At 41.4% G+C, this 19,487-nt stretch overlaps 1 protein-coding gene and 1 long non-coding RNA gene across 9 annotated transcripts in view; one reads left to right on the top strand and one right to left on the bottom strand.

Annotated features, from left to right (window-relative positions):
- LOC115944198 (uncharacterized) overlaps positions 1–10,886 on the bottom strand; it is a 34,669-nt gene extending 23,783 nt beyond the window's left edge. For 3 of the 4 annotated variants that reach the window (XR_004078774.2, XR_014146273.1, XR_004078776.2), the window contains exons 1-2: positions 10,568–10,871; positions 5,109–5,209 (exon numbers count right to left, since the gene is read on the bottom strand). This is a non-coding gene — a long non-coding RNA (uncharacterized LOC115944198). Of the gene's footprint in view, positions 1–5,108; positions 5,210–10,497 lie in introns of all 4 variants that reach the window. The other variant, XR_004078775.2, reaches the window with a different exon arrangement.
- Positions 10,887–10,925: 39 nt separating this feature from the next.
- WASHC2A (WASH complex subunit 2A) overlaps positions 10,926–19,487 on the top strand; it is a 53,442-nt gene continuing 44,880 nt past the window's right edge. For 2 of the 5 annotated variants that reach the window (XM_031038816.2, XM_081823901.1), the window contains exons 1-4: positions 10,926–11,060; positions 11,161–11,283; positions 12,092–12,256; positions 17,885–17,947. In XM_031038816.2, coding sequence (XP_030894676.2) covers positions 11,058–11,060; positions 11,161–11,283; positions 12,092–12,256; positions 17,885–17,947 — 354 coding nt within the window. In that variant the 5' untranslated portion in view covers positions 10,926–11,057. Of the gene's footprint in view, positions 11,061–11,160; positions 11,284–12,091; positions 12,257–17,884; positions 17,948–19,386; positions 19,485–19,487 lie in introns of those variants that run through there. The other 3 variants (XM_031038827.2, XM_006728189.3, XM_081823902.1) reach the window with 2 other exon arrangements.

Below are 19,487 nucleotides of genomic sequence, written 5' to 3'. Positions count from 1 at the left end.
GCCACCCAGGCGCCCTCATTCTTACTACTGTTAACATGGCTTTGGAGGTATTAACAAATGTATTTAAATAAGAAAAAGAGGTTTAACATTGGAGGGAAAAAGATGGCAAAGGTATCATTATTTGTAGGAAACACCTTTATTTACCTGAAAATTCAGAACCACCACCAACAAAACTATTATAAGCAAGATGACAATTTAACAAAACGGTTGTATACCAAACTAATGTACAATGATCAAGAGGTTTCCTAAATAAGACAACCTACTGGATGTGAGAAAATATTTGCAAATGGTATATCTAATAAGGGGTTAGATCCAAAGTATTTAAAGATACAACTCAACACACAGAAAACCAAATAAACCAATTTAAAATGTATAATATCTATAGAAAGGAAACTTCAAAATTCCACCAGAGAATGGAATGGCAGACTAAGAACCTCCAAAAATCCACTCCCTCCATAAAAGCAATGAGAACTCTGGCAAAAAATTTCAAAATCAACCTTTTCAGAACTCTGAAGATTAACCAAAGGCTCGCAACAATCCAAGGAACATTTAATCAAGAAAAAGGGCTGAATCCCAGTAAGAACAGGGAGCTTTTCAGAATTATAACTTGCCCTATTCTGATCCCCTTCTTCCCAGCTCTATGGTAGCTTTGAAAGCCAACAGCCTCATAACATAGTAGCTGTGGAACCCAGCTACCTAGCAACCACTGGAGAGAATAGACAGGTTTGGGGCTCCTGAAAAAGCCCCACTCCAAGAGAATTACATAGTTTGACCTTTTTAGAGGCTCCTGGAAATTCCCACTCACAGGGCTTATCTTTATTTGACCTCATTCAGAGCTTACTCACTGCGAAAGCCTTTTCCTGGAACATTTGTTTAAAAAAAGAAAATCAGTAGTGGCTGTTTAATATTGAAGGTACATGAAAAAGGGTAACAGTTATAGAGCAAAGAAGAGACTGCCCAAAAACTGAAAAGGAAATGTGGGGAATGAGATGTCCATAGAAGACTTTGAAATATGCCAACACATTCCTGTGGAGCTAGAGGCCATTTGATGTACAAGCCAGTGCACATGCCCAGGAAAGACTTGAGAAGGCTCTAATCTCTCACCTCTGGTTAGTGTTGAGGCTCTGTATAAGCAGGAAGTGAAGGCTAAGCCTGAGTTGTAAACTGCCAGATTTAGGGTTTGCCCTAACACATAGACACAGACCCCTTGGCAAAGGCTGGGAAACTGACTGGTGCCAGGCATTTAAGGAATCTCTGTCCAATCACTGGCTAACCCCTAAGTTAAGTGAGCAGAGACTTTAGTGGCCACACATGACAAAGAAAACAGACTACAAAATTAGTACAGGAAAGTCACTAAACAAACACATAACAGGGGCGCCTGGGTGGCTCAGATGGTTAAGCGTCTGCCTTCGGCTCAGGTCATGATCCCAGGGTCCTGGGATCGAGTCCCACATCGGGCTCCCTGCTCTTTGGGAGCCTGCTTCTCCCTCTGCCTCTCTCTCTCTCTGTCTCTCATGAATAAATAAATAAAATCTTTAAAAAAAAAAATACAAAAAAAACCAAACACATAACAACAACCACTGCACCAAACATTAACTAAAATAAATCCTGGATGGTAGATATCTGACTTACAGAGTTGCCAAATTATATTATTTAAAATGCCTGGTTTTCAATGAGAAATGATGAGATAAGCAACAGCACACTGTTGCTAGTAGTTTTTTGGTGGAGTCTTTCAGGTTTTCTATATATAGTATCATGTCATTTATAAACAGTGAAAGTTTTACTTCTTCCTTACCAATTTGAATGTCTTTTCTTTTTTCTATTGTCCGATTGCTGTGGCTAGGACTTCCAGTATATGTTGAAGTGGTGAGAGTGGACATCCTTGTCCTGTTCCGACCTTCGGGGAAAAGCTCTGTTTTTCCCTATTGAGTATGATGTTTGCTGTGGGTTTTTCATATATGGCCTTTATTATGCTGAGGTATATTCCCTCTAGATCTACCTTGTTGAGGGCTTTTATCATGAATGGATGTTGTACTCTGTCAACGCCTTTTCTGCGTTTATTGAGATGATCATATGGGTTTTATCCTTTCTTTTATTGAAATGATGTATCACATTGACTGATTTTTTAATATTCAAACACCCTTACATCCTGGGAATACAACCCCCTTGATCGTGATGACTGTTGTTTTTTTCATTGTATTGTTGGATTTGGTTTGTTAATATTTTTTTTTTTTAAAGATTTTTTTTATTTATTTGAGAGCGAGAATGAGAGACAGCATGAGAGGGAGGAGGGTCAGAGGGAGAAGCAGACTCCCTGCCGAGCAGGGAGCCCGATGCGGGACTCGATCCCGGGACCCCGGGATCATGACCTGAGCCGAAGGCAGTCGCTTAACCAACTGAGCCACCCAGGCGCCCCTGGTTTGTTAATATTTTGTTGAGGATTTTTGCATCTACATTCATCAGGGATACTGGCAAGTAGGTCTGTTTTTTTGTGGTGTCTTGCTACTTAATTTTTTTGAAAAAGATTTTATTTATTTATTTGACAGAGAGAGAGAAAGAGAGAGAGAGTGCACAAGCAGGGAGAATAGCAGGCAGAGGGAGAGGGAGAAGCAGGCTCCCTGCTGAGCAGAGAGCCCGATGTGGAACTTGATCTCATGACTTCAGGATCATGACCCAAGCCAAAGACAGACGCTTAACTGGGCCACCCAGGCGCCCCAATTTTAAGAGCTCTTTAATATCCCCCTAACATGTTAGTGATATTAGCCATTTGTCTGTTATATATGTTGCAAATATTTTCTCCTGATCTGTCAATTGTCCTCTGACTTTGTTTATGATGGCTTTTGACCATGAGAAATGTTTTAATGCAAATTTATCAATTTTTTTTATTATTCTGGATTTCAAGTCATAGTTAGACTTTCCCTACACTAAAGCTAAAGAGGAAATCATTCGTGTTGTCTGCTAGTACTTGCATAGTTTCAGTTTTTGCATTTAGATCTCTAATCCAGTTAGAATTTATTTATTTTTTAAAGATTTTATTTCTTTATTTGACAGAGAGAGACAGGAAGAGCTGGAACACAAGCAGGGCGAGTGGGACAGGGAGAAGCAGGCTTCCTGATGAGCAGGGAGCCCGATGCGGGGCAGACGCTTAACAACTGAGCCACTCAGATGTCCCAGAATTTATTTTTATGTGAAGTGTTAGGTATGGTTCTACTTTTTTTTTTTAAAGATTTTATTTATTTATTTTGAGAGAGAGAGAATGAGAGAGAGCACATGAGAGGGGGGAGGGTCAGAGGGAGAAGCAGACTCCCTGCCGAGCAGGGAGCCCGATGCGGGACTCGATCCCGGGACTCCAGGATCATGACCCGAGCCGAAGGCAGTCGCTTAACCAACTGAGCCACCCAGGCGCCCGGTATGGTCCTACTTTTATCTTTCCCCAAATAGCTACTCAGTTGTTTTCAGCACTATTTTTTAGAAAGTCCATTTTTGCCCCAGTAGCTTGAGATGACCCTTTACCAATATTCCAAGTTTCCAAATGTGCCTCGGTCTATTTTGGGGCTTTCTATTCTATTCTATTCTGCTGGTCTGTTTGTCTACTCATGCACTGATACTGCACAGTTTTGTTATAGAGGCTATATTTATAGTATATTTTCTTGTCTGATAAGGCTAGGGCTCCTCAGATTTTCCTTTTCGTTGTTTGCCAAAATATTTTTGCATATTTGTTTTTTTCTATATTGTATTCTTGCTGAAAATGCATAGCCTGCATTTAATCATGAGGACACTGAGGGAAATTGTATACAAGAATTGGCTAATATTCTTCACAAAAACATTAAGGTCATGAACAAAAAAGAAAGATGAAGGAATTTTCCAGAATTAAAGGAGAGTAAGGAAACATGACAAATGTACTATGTAGTCCTAGATAGATAAAAGGACATGGGACAAGTGACAAGTTTAAATGAGGTCTATAGATTAGATAATAATAATGCATCAATATTACTTTACTGGTTGACTGTACTAGGTTTATGTAGGTTATAAACATTTGGGGAAACTGGGTAAAGGATATATGGGAATTCTTTGTAATATTTTGGCAATCTTTTTATAAACCTGAAATGATTTCAAATTAAAAAATAAAAACATTTGGGGCGCCTGGGTGGCTCAGTTGTTAAGCATCTGCCTTCGGCTCAGGTCATGATCCCAGGGTCCTGGGATCGAGCCCCATGTCGGACTGTCTGCTCGGCGGGAAGCCTGCTTCTCCCTCTCCCACTCCCTCTGCTTGTGTTCCTGCTCTCACTATCTCGCTCTGTCAAATAAATAAATAAAATCTTAAAAAAAAAAAGCAAAAACATTTAAAGATGAGAAAAAATTTAATTATACATAATAAATATTTATTATATTTATAAAATATTGGAATATTACATATAATCAATCTCTTTGCCAAACGTAGGAGTTACAGACTTGTTACTGGCAAGAGTGAAGCAAATGGGTAAGCAAAACTATTGTGATGTAGGAGCATTTCCTAGTTTAGCTTTCATTAAACTGTCAGTGCAGGAACTGGTTCCTAGGAAGGTTACAATGTTTCCTGATAAGACTTGCCAACCGCTTCTGGGAATGATGTTGGCATTACTTGAAGGTGCAGACCAGATGGCCTGCCTTCTGATGCATTTGGGCAAGTAGCAGAGGCAAGGGGAGGTTGGATAAATATGTGGAAGGGTTATTTAATGTGATACAGTACCAAAACTCTAAGGACTTGCAGCTAATTTAAAATTCCAACTTTTGAACCTTTATCCAGGCCACCCTAGAGTTAAAGCCTTGACTCACTCTCAAACTCAGAAAAAGAGAGCTAAATGATGAACAGAGGCAGGGAGAAAGGCTGTGGTAAAAATGCATTCCTGATGGCCCAGAAAGTGCTGCTTGCTGACATATAAAGTCAGAGTTTAGTATCAGCAAGCAAAGCTGCTTGATTCTCATAACTCATCAGCCTCTGTCACTCTGTATGTGGATCAGCTTTTCTGCCCAGGTCAGAGAGCAGGGATCCCTTAGAGGAGCATGTTGTACTTACTGTGGGGTGCCTGATGTCTGGGTTTTCTGACTGGGAAGCATTTCTGACTCACCTCATGTGGAGCTTCTGAACTGCCCGTTCTTGGAGAAAATCTTTTCTCCGGTACTTCTAATGACTCTTAGAAGAACCATGGCTTGCCCACTGGAGGGGCCTCTGTAAAATAAAGCAGGTTGGCTAGACTTTGTTTTCAAGAAAGCAGAATTAGAAAATCAATCCTTACATTACATGTAACACATTTGATGGTCAGCCTCACACATGGATATTTTAAATCTGGGGGTATTTCAGTGCGACATCTGAGAGCTATGCATTATAAAAACAGAAAAGCATGTACTCTTTTTTTTTTTTTTTTGTCAGCTTTCTTAGCCTGTGATACCCTAAAGATGCAAAATTAATCATACTGAACAGAGAAAACATAACAAATTACTTAATACCTTTGACTTGAATTCTACCTTTATTAAAAAGGCAAGCATCTAGTGGTTTACATTATTGTGTGTACCTTAAATTAAGTTAGAAACTGTTATAAGATGGAAGATTTTTGTGGTCATCAGTTTTCAAAAACACTTCAGATAAAGGCTACCTAGAATAATTACAAGTACATTTTAAGAGTTATAAACTCACCTTGCAGGAAGTAATTTGTTGAACTACACTAGAGGTTTTACCAGAAAGGAAGAACAATGTCATAAATTATTTTGTGAGTCACATTAAAAGGAATTTGATGGGACGTCTGGGTGGCAAAGTTGGTTAAGTATCCCACTCTTGGTTTCAGCTCAGGTCGTGCTTTCAGGGTCGCGAGATAGAGCTCCGCGTCAGGCTCCATGCTCAGTGCAGAGTCTGTTTGAGATTCTCTCTCCCTCTCTCTCTGCCCCTCCCGCTCATTCTCTCTCTCCCTCTCAAATAAGTAAATCTTTATTTTTTAAAAAGATTTTATTTATTTGTCAGAGAGAGAGTGAGCGCACAAGCAGAGGGAGCGGCAGGCAGAGGGAGAAGCAGACTCCTCACTGGGTAAGGAGGAGCCTAATGCAGGTCTTGATCCCAGGGGCCTGAGATCATGACCTGAGCTGAAGGCAGGTCAGACTGAGCCACCCAGGCATCCCCCAAATAAGTAAATCTTTAAAGAAAAAAAAAAAGAATTTGGTGAGAAGGGTGATTGGTAAAATCTATCTTGTAGTTAAGAAATCTAACTTGAAGAGTTGTAGAGCTTGACACTGTTGGGATATAGTTGCACACATTTGCTGCTCATGCTTCATATACTAATGCAAAATGATAATAAAGGTAGTAATTATGAGGGCTTCAATTATGCCAAACTGCCAGATATATAATTAATAAAGTACTAAAATAATATTTTAAAAATAATCATAACTGGGGCACCTGGGTGTCTCAGTTGGGTAAGCGTCTGCCTTCGGCTCAGGTCATTATCTCAGGGTCCTGGGATCCAGCCCGGTGTCTGGCTCCCTGCTCAGCAGGAAGTCTGCTTCTCCCTCTCCTTCTGCCCCTCCCTCCTTCTCATGCTCTCTCTCAAATGAATAAATAAAATCTTTAAAAAATTATAACTACCATTTCTTTTTTTATTTTTTTTTTATTTTGAGAGAGACAATGAGAGACAGAGAGCATGAGAGGGAGGAGGGTCAGAGGGAGAAGCAGACTCCCTGCCGAGCAGGGAGCCCGATGCGGGACTCGATCCCGGGACTCCAGGATCATGACCTGAGCCGAAGGCAGTCGCTTAACCAACTGAGCCACCCAGGCGCCCCTATAACTACCATTTCTTTAAAAAAAGCATATAACTCACAGTTAGTAGACTTACTAAATTGGATCAGAACTATATTATTGGAGGTATATTTTAGGTTTGTGGGTTCTCATAAAACAAAACTCACAAGTCCTCTAGAATTATCAGAACCACTGAGGGCTAGCAATTAATGCAAAGGAACTGGGGGTTTGGTTAGAGATAGTTGGTTACAATCCCAAACTCTAATGCTATAGTCACACCATTTATACCACTCAATTACCTAGAAAATCAGCTGAATTTGAGCACTTTTAGTCATGGGTCCAAATTCATTTACATATGTTAATACTGAAGCTATGGCAGTTATCTTGTTATAAATACCTTGCCTCACATTGTAATGTAAAATGTGTGATATTTAGCACTGCTTATATGAATTATATAAATAATAGAAAATTTGGATAAATTGAGGCTTTTAAAATTAGTATTATTGTTGTTACTTTTTCCATTAGTACCTGCAGCTTCAGCAATGACTTTGTGACACTGTGTCTTAACAGTGACCAGTTCTGTAGCTTTTGAAATGCTGGATTTTCAGTTGTTTGTTTTGTTTGTTTTTTAGAAAGAGAGAAAGAGAAAGAGAGAGTGCACACGGGCAAGCAGGGGAAGGAGCAGCGAGAGAGAGAGAGAATCTTAAGCAGGCTCCAAGCCCAGCACGGAACTGACTCAGGGCTTGATCTCATGATCGAAGGTCATGACCTGAGCTGAAATCAAGAGTTGGTCGCTTAACTGACTGAGCCACCCAGGCACCCCTGGATTTTCAGTTGTAAGGCAGATTTTGTCAGTGGCTTTTCTCTTATTAAATTCTCTAATATTAGGGGCGCCTGGGTGGCTCAGTTTGTTGGGCGGCTGCCTTCGGCTCGGGTCATGATCTCAGAGTCCCAGGATCGAGTCCCGCATCAGGCTCCCTGCTCGGTGGGGAGTCTGCTTCTCCCTCTGACCTTACCCCCTCTTGTGCTCTCTCTTTCACTCTCTCTCTCTCTAATAAATAAAATAAAATCTTTAAAAAAAATAAATTCTCTAATATTAATGAACAATGAAACATCCATTAAATTATTAGGAAATAATATATATTATACTGGATTGTATAATGCTGAGAAGTTTATGTCTTCAACAAAATTGTTAGACCTGTCCCTGACTTTGAGCAATAACCACATTATAGTCATTAACTGAAAAGTAAAGATAAGAATATGCCATTGTTTCTACTATGTGAAAAATAAAACCTTGTAAATCATAAAACATCCCCCACAACTCTTATTACAACTATTTAAAGGACTGTGAACTTATCAAAATGCATATGAAAAAAGTTTTTTGTTTTTTTTCTAAAGTAAGCTCCACATCCAACATGGGGCTTTAACTCATGACCCTGAGATCATGAGCCACATGCTCTACCCAGTGAGCCAGTCAGGCCCCCTGAAACACGTTTTAATATACTTTACAATGGGTAGATTTATCTGAATTCTCAGGCATGGTTATGGCAGAGCAAGAATTCTCTAGCAAATTCAATAAAAAGCATGACTGAAAAACATTTGAAAAGTTCTATGGGAGAAGTGCCAGTAAAGACCGCAGGATTCGACAGACAAGAAGGGGAGTTCAAGAGAGCACCATCCCACAGGAGGCCAGAAAGGCTCCATCAAGAACATAGTGGTCACTAGTCTTGGGCAAGAGCGGGGACAGCTTTTCCAGAGACTGGAAGAAAGGGAGCATGTAGCCTGTTGTTTTTGTTTTCCTAGCATCTCTTATCTCTGCTTTTGGTAACAGTCCCAAATTTTTGTTTGGGGACCCACTAAGAGGTGGGAGAAGTGGGAGTATGATCTAAGGGAAGCCAATCAGATTCTATTTATCTCAGGAATTTGAAAGTTCATAAAAGAAACACAAGAGGGGAAATGACTGGACCTTGGTCATTCTGGTGGCATTGGCTCAAAGGGGACTCCTGAGTTCCTATGGTTTATGCCCTTTCCAAGCCCTGACTGCTTAGCTTTTCCTTACCTGTGAGTCCTGTAGGTTCTTAACCCCAAATTCAATTTTGTCACTTTGCCAGTCAAATTCTGTTATGTGCAAATAAAGAGCTGTATGAGATACAGAAGGTGTGTATACATAGAAACATTTTAAGTATGAGGTGAGAAGAGGAAGTCCGTTCTCTCTTGCAGAGGCAAGTGGGTAGATAATATGAAAAACTGTGGTGAACTTATGGAAGGGAGCTGATCAAGGATAAGTATAAAGATCAAGGATAAGTAAAAGGACTGCTCATCAGTGCTGAGAGTTCAGCCAAATTTGCAGAATATTAATTTGTGGTAATTTCATTTGGGAACCTAGGTGCAGGAAAGGAGAAAGGACATAATTGGACTGATTGAAAGTTAGGAGCTAGCAGAGCTATGTGTCAGAAAGTTGACATGAGGATATTAAAGAGTTTTCAGGAGAAGTTGATGGCTACTATCATGCGTGCTATGCAGAACAGGAAAGGAAATAAAGCTAAGAAGGTGTTATTGTGGGAAAAGGGGAGGACTGAGGGATGAGGTTTGGGTTAGTTGATAACAGACTAGGGAATAAAAGAAAGACCTGAAAATTTAAAAGGCTGCTCTATTGCAGTCCAGATCTAGAAGAAAGAAAATCAGGTGATAAGGTCCAGGGTGTGGGTGAGGGGCTTTGAGAATTGGGATGTTGATTAAGGATCTTGAGGCACATTAAGCCCAGGGTCATTACCTGGCTACTGAAGTTGATGATGTCAGATGAGATGCAAGAGCAGTAACTGGCTCACCTAAATTTTACCAAATTGGAAACGTTTTTGTTTTGTTTTTTATGAATGTGAGGCATTCTACTAGAAGGCTGGTAGATAGTCACCTAAAAATAAAGTTCCCTTAAGAGAGTAAGACTAGCTACAGTGTAGCACAGTGGCTAACTGTGTAGGTTCTCGGCTCTGTGTCTTTACTGATTGTCTAACCCTGAGGAAGTTACTTATCTTTCTGTGCCTCAGTTTCTTCAACTATAATATAAAGATAATAGTACCTACTTCACAGGATCATTGTAAGAATTGAATGAATTAATACGTATAAAATGTTTGGTAAATACTGAGCACTTCATAAATACCAGCTATTATTAATAAAGGGAGACAGATATATAAATAAATTATAATACAATGTTATGATATTTGTACAAACATAGAGAAAATGACAGGGGCATTTAAACTGTACTTGGGATAATCAGGGAAGTTTTCACTGAGGTGATAGAGGCAAAAACAAAAGAAAGTCCGAGAGTTGGACAAAGAGCATAGGGAAAGTGGTAAGATCCATGTTTAATGCTCACCAGGAGGCAGGCATCGTGCTAGCTGTTTTAAGAATATCACCACACTTAATACCATGTCCCTGCAAGATACGTATCTTCCTTTTTCTGAGGACGAAAGGTAACAGAGTTTAGGTAACTTGCCCCTGGGCACAAAGGAATGAAAAGAAACTGAGATTTTTAATTAAAGAAGTTGGTCTGGCACAAGAGGGACTCAGTAAAGGGAAAAATCTGGATCACTGAGCGCTAGCGGGGAGCTGGGAGAATTGAAGATATATTCACAACAGAGATCAGATTATGAAAGATTTTTGCTTGTCTTACGAGAAGCCTGCACCTGAATCTGTGGACAACGCTGAATGCGTAAAAGGCTTTTTTAAGCAGGACCTACACAAAGAGTTGAAACCGAGCAGGTCGGCAGGCACGGTGATGGTCAGATTGGTCCGTCCCCCTCCACTTACTGAGCGCCAGGGCGCCGACCCAGCAGCGAAGAGCAGCGGAGATGCAACCAGGAAGAGACGCAGCTGGGAAAGCTTTCCCTCCGCCCACGTCGCCCGACGGCCGAAGCCGCTAGGCGGGTTGTTTCACAGGTTTCGGACTCCCCTCTTGTGACAAGCCGGGTTGGCAGCGTGCTCCGGAGCCATAGCCTGCGTCCTCCCGCTCCATGACAGCCCGGCCACCAGCGCCCCCTGCCGTCGGCATCCTCTCTTCCCCCCCACCTTCCACCTTAGCCCAGCTGCAGGTCTTCTAACTCAACTCCCTAAGCCGTGGCCACTTCTTTTTTCCGGCGGCGCCGCCGCACATCCGGTCACGTGCGAGCCAGGTCACGTGAGAGGCGATCACGTGCCGGGGCCGCGGAGCTCGGGGTTCGGGGCTCGGCTTCCGCGAATCTGCGGGCCTCGGCGGGTGCGGTCGTGGCTGCGCCGGAGCCCGCCGAACTGCACGGCCGGGATGGTGAGGGCGATGGGCAGGGGCGGGCAGGAGCCGGCCGGGGTGGACCGGGGCCGCCGCCTCCCCGAAGCTCAGCCTCTCTTCTCCGTCCTTCCCGCTGCAGATGAACCGGACGACACCGGACCAGGAGCGGGCGCCGGCGTCCGAGCCCGTGTGGGAGCGACCCTGGTCGGTGGAGGAGATCCGCAGGAGCAGCCAGAGCTGGTCGCTGGCGGCTGATGCGGGCGTGAGAGGCGGGCCCCAGGGACGGGAGGGGAGCGCGGGCCGTCTGGGGTGACGCGCGGCCTGCGAGCAGGAGGACGGGAGCAGCGATTCCTTCTCCACTCGGTCAATCCCGCTGCCTCTCTTATTTTTAATAACACGTCTTTTCTCGCGCTCAAAAACGCCAAGGTGGCGGACCCTAGGCACCTGGGCTGGGGCGGGCCCGTCGTTCTTAGCCGGCTGAGTGCCCCCACTCGGACTGCAGCCCAGATGCGGGGTTCTCTTCCTTGTTTGGGTTTTCTAGCGGTGCACCCATCTCCATCCCGAGGGAGGCAGATTTTTCTCAGAGCCGCGGAATTGCTAGGGCACCAGTGAAGCCATTCCACGTTGGGACCCGGACTGTATGGGGAGGTAGACAAGCCTCTATATAGAGATCCCTGAGTGGGACTTTAAGGGCTGGGGACCCTGGAAACTCAAAACTGTGATTCCAAAGTCCTATATGAATACATTTTTTTTTTTTTTTTTAGTAAGAGTGGTGGTTTGTTATTTCGCTCTTCGTTTGGGATTTCTGAAGAATGATAACCAGACAAGACTTTAAAATTTCTCCAGAAATGAGGTAGCAAGTGTCCATTGACTCCTTGCCACTGTTTCGATGAGCTTCTTTAATGTTTTTCAGTGCTGCTTGGTCTTGGGTACTGTCAAAAGCGGCATCCCTCCATTATAGCACACACACACTCACACAAAGGTGAAAAGAAATGGGTTCTTTTTTTCTTTTGATGCACGGAATAGACGCATGTAATATTGATATTGCTGTATGTTTGTTTTTTAAATAGCTCCTACAGTTTCTACAGGAATTCTCACAGCAGACTATCTCTAGGACCCATGAAATCAAGAAACAAGTGGATGGACTAATCCGGGAAACTAAAGCCACAGATTGTCGCCTTCATAATGTCTTCAATGACTTTCTTATGCTGTCTAATACCCAGTTCATTGAGAATGTGAGTTACTTAATTGTATCAGACTTATGAATAGTGTTTTTTGGAGAAGCAAGAGTCTGTTGTGATATTAAGTGATTTATTATTAGTTACCCTCCTTAAATTTGATGAATGTAGGGGTTCTTGGGAATTGAAGCTTCTTTCTCTAGGATTAATGCCTTTTTCTAATTAATAAAGTTTATTTTCTCAAGACTTTAAAAAAATCTAATGATACAATTTTCTTACATTCTAGTTTTTCCATCCCTTTTTAGTTTTAGTTGTGCTGACTTATATGGCATTCCAACAAGCCTTATTGTGGACATGTTCTGTTAAGGAGAGCTATACACCTAGTTTGATCCTCTGGGCACCAGAATATGGCTGCAATATTGACTGTGTCCATCACGTTTTGATGTTATATTAAAGGCATGTGTGTGCCTACTTGGAATAGTCTTTTTTTTTTTTTTTTTGTAATATTAACATTTTGTTACAATGGCTGAACCTGTGATACAGAATCAACTCTAAACAGAGTACTGAGCTTTGAGCCATGTGTGATTTTCCCTATATATGTATTGACTTTCTAAGTGCTAGGTCCCAGGAATACATAGGTAAATTAGATAGATCTTTCTTTAGAGAAGATCACAATCCTCCATAATAGTGTAATTCCCGAATAGAAAGGAAACAAATGTGGCTAGAGCCCAGTGAGTGAAGGGGAGAGTGTTAAGAGATGAGAATGGAGAAGAAGCTTAGTTAAGCTGATTTCTATGTCTCATAGGAAGGTTAACTTTCTGAGTGTCAGCCTTAACTAATCTGTGAAAGGAGGATTATTAAAGTAGCCTATCTCCTGAGATTGTTAGGTGTAAAGTAGTAGAAAGGATTTTGAAAATTGCAAAATTATAAAAGCCCAAGATTCAGGATTGTGAAGAGAAGGCCAGATATTGTCATGCAGGTATCTTTTGCCACATAGTAATGCATTTTTTTAGTAGTTCATGTTGAATTGCCACTACTGTTTTTGGGAAACTGTGTAAAATAAGGATATTAGTAAAGATGTTAGAGATCTCTTTGCTAGTAAGTTTAAGATATGGCAAGTATTGGGGCGCCTGGGTGGCTCAGTCGTTAAGATGTGGCAAGTATTCGGGCGCCTGGGTGGCTCAGTCGTTAAGCGTCTGCCTTCGGCTCAGGTCATGATCCCAGGGTCCTGGGATCGAGTCCCACATCGGCTCTCTGCTCGGCAGGAAGCCTGCTTCTCCCTCTCCCACTCCCCCTGCTTGTGTTCCTGCTCTCGCTATCTCTCTCTCTGTCAAATAAATAAAATCTTTAAAAAAAAAAAAAAAAAGATGTGGCAAGTATCCTAGTAAAATGTGTAGTCACGTTTTGGTCATCTGTATAGAATGTCAGTGCTTGGTTCTGAGCTTCTTTCTCACTGGCAGAGGCGGTTTGCAGGTATATGCAGCCCCGTTTCCTTTTCATCAAGCCAAATTTGGTCTCCTTTTAAGTATACTTGTTTGTCCTCATTCTGTACCTTTCTTGCTGGGTCAGGTGCTTAGCTCTTCTCTGCAGTCAGTGCTGAAGCCCTAGAATGGGCAAGGAGTAGAATTGGAAGGGTCCCTTTGTACCCAATGTGCCTGTACCACATGATACTAAATTGGTCCCCAATTGAATTTTTTGTGAGGGAGGCATCATAAGCTATTTTTTTTAATCACAGTCTTCATGTCATACTTACCTTTTATTCATCTGTCATGTTCTGGCCAAGTCTTTTTAGATTTTGAGTTTTCCTTGATCTAGTGGGTATTTTTGTTCCTGTTTTTTTTTTTTTTTTGGTAGTAGTTCTTTCTTTCTTTTTTTTTTTTTTTTAAGATTTTATTTATTCATTTGAGACACAGAGATACAGAGAGAGAGAGAGAGAGAGAGAGCATGAGCAGGGAGAGAGGCAGAGAGAGAGGGAGAAGCAGGCTCTCTGCTGAGCCAGGAGCCCGATGTGGGGCTCGATCCCAGGACCCTGGGATCATGACCTGAGCCGAAGGCAGACGCTTAACCATCTGAGCCACCCAGGCGCCCCAGTAGTTCTTTATTTCTGTTCACTTCTTGGATTCCCTGTTTTCCATACATCTTGCCATTGCCTTAGTCCTTACGCTTCTTCCCCTTCATTCTGCAGCCAGAATTCCCCTCTCAATGTGCCTGTTGCCAATGCCAAGTTTTACTGCTTCTCACACCTCCCTGTAATGCCACGTGTTACCTGGTGTTCGCATTCGTGGCAGAACATGATGATGGGAAGAGTAAAGCTGATGTGTAACAAAACTCTGAAAAAATCTATGTGCCGTTAATATTTTTGGCAGTGATTTGGCTTTTTATGTGTTTTCCTCAAACCCTGACATTGGTACTCATGTATTACAATTCTGGCTTGAATGATGGTGCCATTTGGTTCCATGGTAGTTTATTGGAAAGGTATTCAAAGTCACAGGTGGGTTTCTGGGTTTTAGTAATTAACCTCAGAAGCAGGTTGAAAAATGCATTACAGAATTAGTGAAATTAAAGAGCAATCAGAACTTTCTAGGGCAAGAGAAATTAGTACCTTTAGTAAAGGCTCAAGAGGGGACTCTGAAGGAGAAATACTGATTAACAGTGGCCAGTGCTTCAGTGTGTTATCAGAAGGGAACAGAATTCTTAAAGTTTCATTAATCTGTTAATTCAGGAATTTTGTCCTGAAACATTAAGTGACCTAGAAATGACTTTTTTTTAAGTTTATTTTTTTAGTAATCTCTACACCCAAAGTAGAGTTTGAACTCATGACCCCAAGGTCAAGAGTCACATGCTCTTCTGACTGAGCCAGCCAGGCGCCCCAGAAATGACTTCTTTCGTAGCACTTTTCATGATTGTAATTTCATATTTATTGGTACGATTTGATGTGTCAAACTACCCTAGTAAATCAAGCCCCACATTTGTTCTAAATGTTGTATTCCTTGGGCCCCGCACGTTCCTGGTTTGTAGGACCCTAGTGAATATTTGAATGAATGAATGAATGAATGAGAGAACACATAAATGAAAAGGACCAGGGCTGTTTATAATCTGTTAAGAAGTCCTCAGCCCGTGGTCCCTTTTCTCCAGTTCACCACCTCTCTCTTACCCCATCTCCCCAAATGAAGAAAAGATCCTTTGAGGGAAAATACTAAAGATATTTAACAATTCTGGGAATGGCTGCCTGATTTTAAAATTATCGAAAAACATGTGAAGCTGTGAGGTTAGCCTGGTAAGAGTGAAGGGAAGTTAGCATTGATTATCTGCTGTATGCTGAGCACTTGAGATACATAGTTCTTATCACTCTCAGAAGATCCCTGGGTTTTATATATTTGTTGGATTATTTTTTAGAGGTTGTGTTTGGCCTCCCAGCCACAGCATACTGGTATCTTATGACGTAGTTTTTTTTTTTTTTTTTTTAAGATTTTATTTATTTATTTGACAGAGAGACACACAGCGAGAGAGGGAACACAAGCAGGGGGAGTGGGAGAGGGAGAAGCAGGCTTCCCGCCGAGCAGGGAGCCCAATGCGGGGCTCGATCCCAGGACCCTGGGATCATGACCTGAGCCGAAGGCAGATGCTCAACGACTGAGCCACCCCGGCGCCCCTTATGAGGTAGTTTTTAATGACAAGCAGGGGCAAGAGTAGGATGTTGGTGCTGTTCAGACTTGAGCGTGAAGCTAACCTTTTAGGTTAAGTGGTCTCGCTATTTAAAATCTGAAGTGACCTTGGTAGCTGCCATGTCTGAAAGCTTCAATTTTAAGATTTATTTACTTTTCTGTTCTTGTCTTTCAAAATTACTCCCCCCCAAATTTCTTGTCTTTTTTTTTTTTTTTTTAAAGATCCTATTTATTTATTTGAGAGAGAGAGAATGAGAGAAAGCACATGAGAGGGGGGAGGGTCAGAGGGAGAAGCAGACTCCCCGCCAAGCAGGGAGCCCGATGCGGGACTCGATCCAGGGACTCCAGGATCATGACCTGAGCCGAAGGCAGTCGCCCAACCAACTGAGCCACCCAGGCGCCCCCAAATTTCTTGTCTTTACAGAAAAATTATTTTTTAGAAGTATGGAAAAAGAAGCAGCATCTGAAATTTCAGATGGTGGAGGGGTGTCTCAGCATTCTGGCGTATATATTCTAAGTCCATTTCCTGTGCAGACACTGGCCTTTAAGTTTTTTCTCTCTTGTTATAAAAGTAATGAACACTTGTAGAAGAGGTTGGCATAGATAAAAAGTACTAAAATGTAAAAAAATTAAAACCACAAAAAATCAACTAGAATTCCACCTCCCCAAGTTACCCAGGCATTGAACATTTTGCCATATTTCTTTCTAGTCTTTTTTTTTAACTTAATCTTTTCTGTATGTATATATTTGTAGGCTGCATTTTTCTTAATACTACTTTATTATTTTATAAGCATTTTAATACTTTCAATATAAAACTTTTTTTAAAAAAGATTTTATTTGAGAGAGAGCGTGAGAGGGGGGAGAGGCAGATGGAGAGGGAGAGGCAGACTTCTCTGCTGAGCAGGGAGCCTGATGCGGGACTCGATCCCAGGACCCTGGGATCATGACCTGAGCCGAAGGCAGATGCTTAACCGACCAAACCACCCAGGCACCCCAACAATCTTTCAATATAAAACTTTTAATGGAATCTTTCAAATGTCTAGAGAAGAACAGATAATAATCACAAATGCTAATAATATGCACCACTTTGCATCAACAGACTTTAATATTTTTACATATTTGCTTCACAGGCACCAACTTCCCATTTTTTACCTTAACTCTAAATATTTTGGGTGAGGGCCTCTTTGTATATCTGTGTTTTTATTCTTACCTGGAAAGTATATATCTGCATGGATGTATATGGGTGCTTTTATATGTAGTATGAGATAAGAATGCTACTTTGTTTTTCTTCCCCCCATGGGTAAGCTTTATTGTAAGTTCTTTTCCTCACTGACTCATGTGTATGAAAGTATGTATATATACATTTATGTGTTTTGTGAATGTAAAATTAGGCTTATATGTAATTATGGATCAGTTTCTTGCCTGTGTATTTTATCATGATTATCTGTATGCCAGTATCCCAATCTTAAATACTGCAGATTTCAAATAAGTCTTACTAGGGCACGTTCCCATGTCTTCTCTTTAATAGTTAAATCGTTAAAAATATAAATGGGATAATAAAAGTTTATCAACCATCTTAAGCAACAGGATGAAAAAAACTTTTACCATTTCCATCGCTCAAAGTGTTAAAGCTCTTGTTACCTAGTAGGTAAGTTCTACCAGTTGACATTTTAAGTAGCCTCACATTTAAGTACCTGTATCGTTGCCCTGTCAGCATTAAGTATTAGGTTTCACCAAAAGGTATGAAAATGATATCTTAATTGTTTTTGTGACTTTTTGGTCAACCAACCATGAGATTGAATGTTTTTCACATTTCCTAGTCATTTGTATCTTTTTAAGTTTAATTTTTGGTGAATTAACTGCTGCTTTTTGCTTTTTGTCCTTGACCGATGTCCTCAGCCATTTGTTGAATAATTGTTTCTTCTCTTTGTCTTTTTGTATTGTGTGTTGAATTTGTATATTGCAACGTATTCCAAATGATATTTTGACCATTTAACAATGAATTTGCTTCCATGTATAGCGTGTATATGATGAAGAGGTGGAGGAGCCGGTGCTCAAGGCTGAGACAGAAAAAGCAGAACAGGTACTTGCATTAAATCACTCTTCTGTTGAGTCTTGATTTAGAGAAAGAAAGTGGTGGAAATTTGTAATGTGGCTGGTGGGGGATTGTGGGCAGGAGGATGGTTACTGGGGGAAATGGGAAAGGCTGCTCCTGATAGCCCAAGAGTTGAACTCTTCAGTTTGTTTCTGAAATGTAGTATAGTAAGAAATATAAAAAGTTTCTGAATTCTGGCTTCAGAGTAGAGCACAGGTCAGTGGAGATTTTCTGTAAAAAGCCAGATAGTAAATGTTTTAGGTTTGTATGGCTACTTGGGTCTCTCTTTTCCTTCTTTTTTCTCTTTCTCCTCCTTTCCCTCACCCCCTTAGGAAATGTAAAAACCATTCTTACCTTGAGGACTATACAAAAGCAGGCCACAGACTGGGCTGTAGGTTGTTAGTTCTTTGAAGACCATGTTGCCCTGTTCTTTTGTGACAGCTTGGATTCCTGCCAGTTGGAAATGACAGTGAGATGAATGCTGGTTTAGTCCACACACATTTGAGTGCCTCCTGTGTTTGTACAGAGGACACAGAATGTGCAGTGTGCATTTATTGACTACTAAGATTGCAGGGAGCTGGTGACTTAAAGAATTCACCCTCAGGAGCTTATGGTCTTGGTTGGGGCACTAGGGCATAATATGTCAGAACTGCTGACTGCTCTGGAAGTTCAGATGAGAAGATCTCAGTGATGTAAGCAGGGACAACCTACAAGGATAAGATGTTAGCTAGGTGAAGAACGAAGGGCCAGATTTTAAGGCCATTTCAGTGAGCGAATGCCAGCCACTAAAGGTCAGTGTTGGGGGATGTGCCTGGTATTTTATGGACTATGTTAATAGAAGATATTGGTGGTTAGGCACGAAGAAGGAGAAGGGAGTGAGGGGTGGGTGCTGGAGGGCTTCATAAACCAGGCTAAGGAGTCTAGGGGCAGTAGTTTCTCTCTTTTTACCTTCTGTGGCTTCACATGTTCTAGATGCGTAATCATTTTTCCTGGGTATTGCCACATCATGGGCCAAAGCATAGGTAAGACATTCTGGGCTTTCTAGCCCTCTGGCAGAAGTTGTACCCTTTGTCTCCCACTTAGGAAAGCCCTGGAATATAAGTTTATAATGGGAGTAGCCTTGGCTCAGCTCTAATTTATTGAGAAAATACACATCACTTGAAAAAGTTGGTACTTTATCAGTAGCTGTTGCTTAGATGAAGCTGTTAGGATAAGATGTTAGAAACCACCTATATTCTGCCTATTCTCAGCTTAAAAAAAAATTTTTTTTTTAATGATTCTCGAATGATTTGCTAACCATTTAAATTTAAATACAGTGGTATATGGTTATACCAAGTCAGGTTCAATGTGAAGTGATGAGTGTGTAGTGTACTATTTTTAAAAAGCTACTGTGTATTTATTTCACAAACATGTTTTCACACACTTAGTGCACTATTAGTTATTTGACTGGAACCAAGCATACCAGAGTGGAAAAAAGATGCAGCCAGAACAAAAAAGCCGCATTAGAAAGACTTCCATACTTGAGGTA

Source organism: Leptonychotes weddellii, chromosome 6, assembly GCF_054177405.1.
Source record: "Leptonychotes weddellii isolate Sample4059 chromosome 6, ASM5417740v2, whole genome shotgun sequence".
Classification (NCBI taxonomy): Eukaryota; Metazoa; Chordata; class Mammalia; order Carnivora; family Phocidae; genus Leptonychotes; species Leptonychotes weddellii.
Note: the sequence above shows the minus strand (reverse complement) of the source record. Positions and strands in the feature narration are given on the sequence as shown.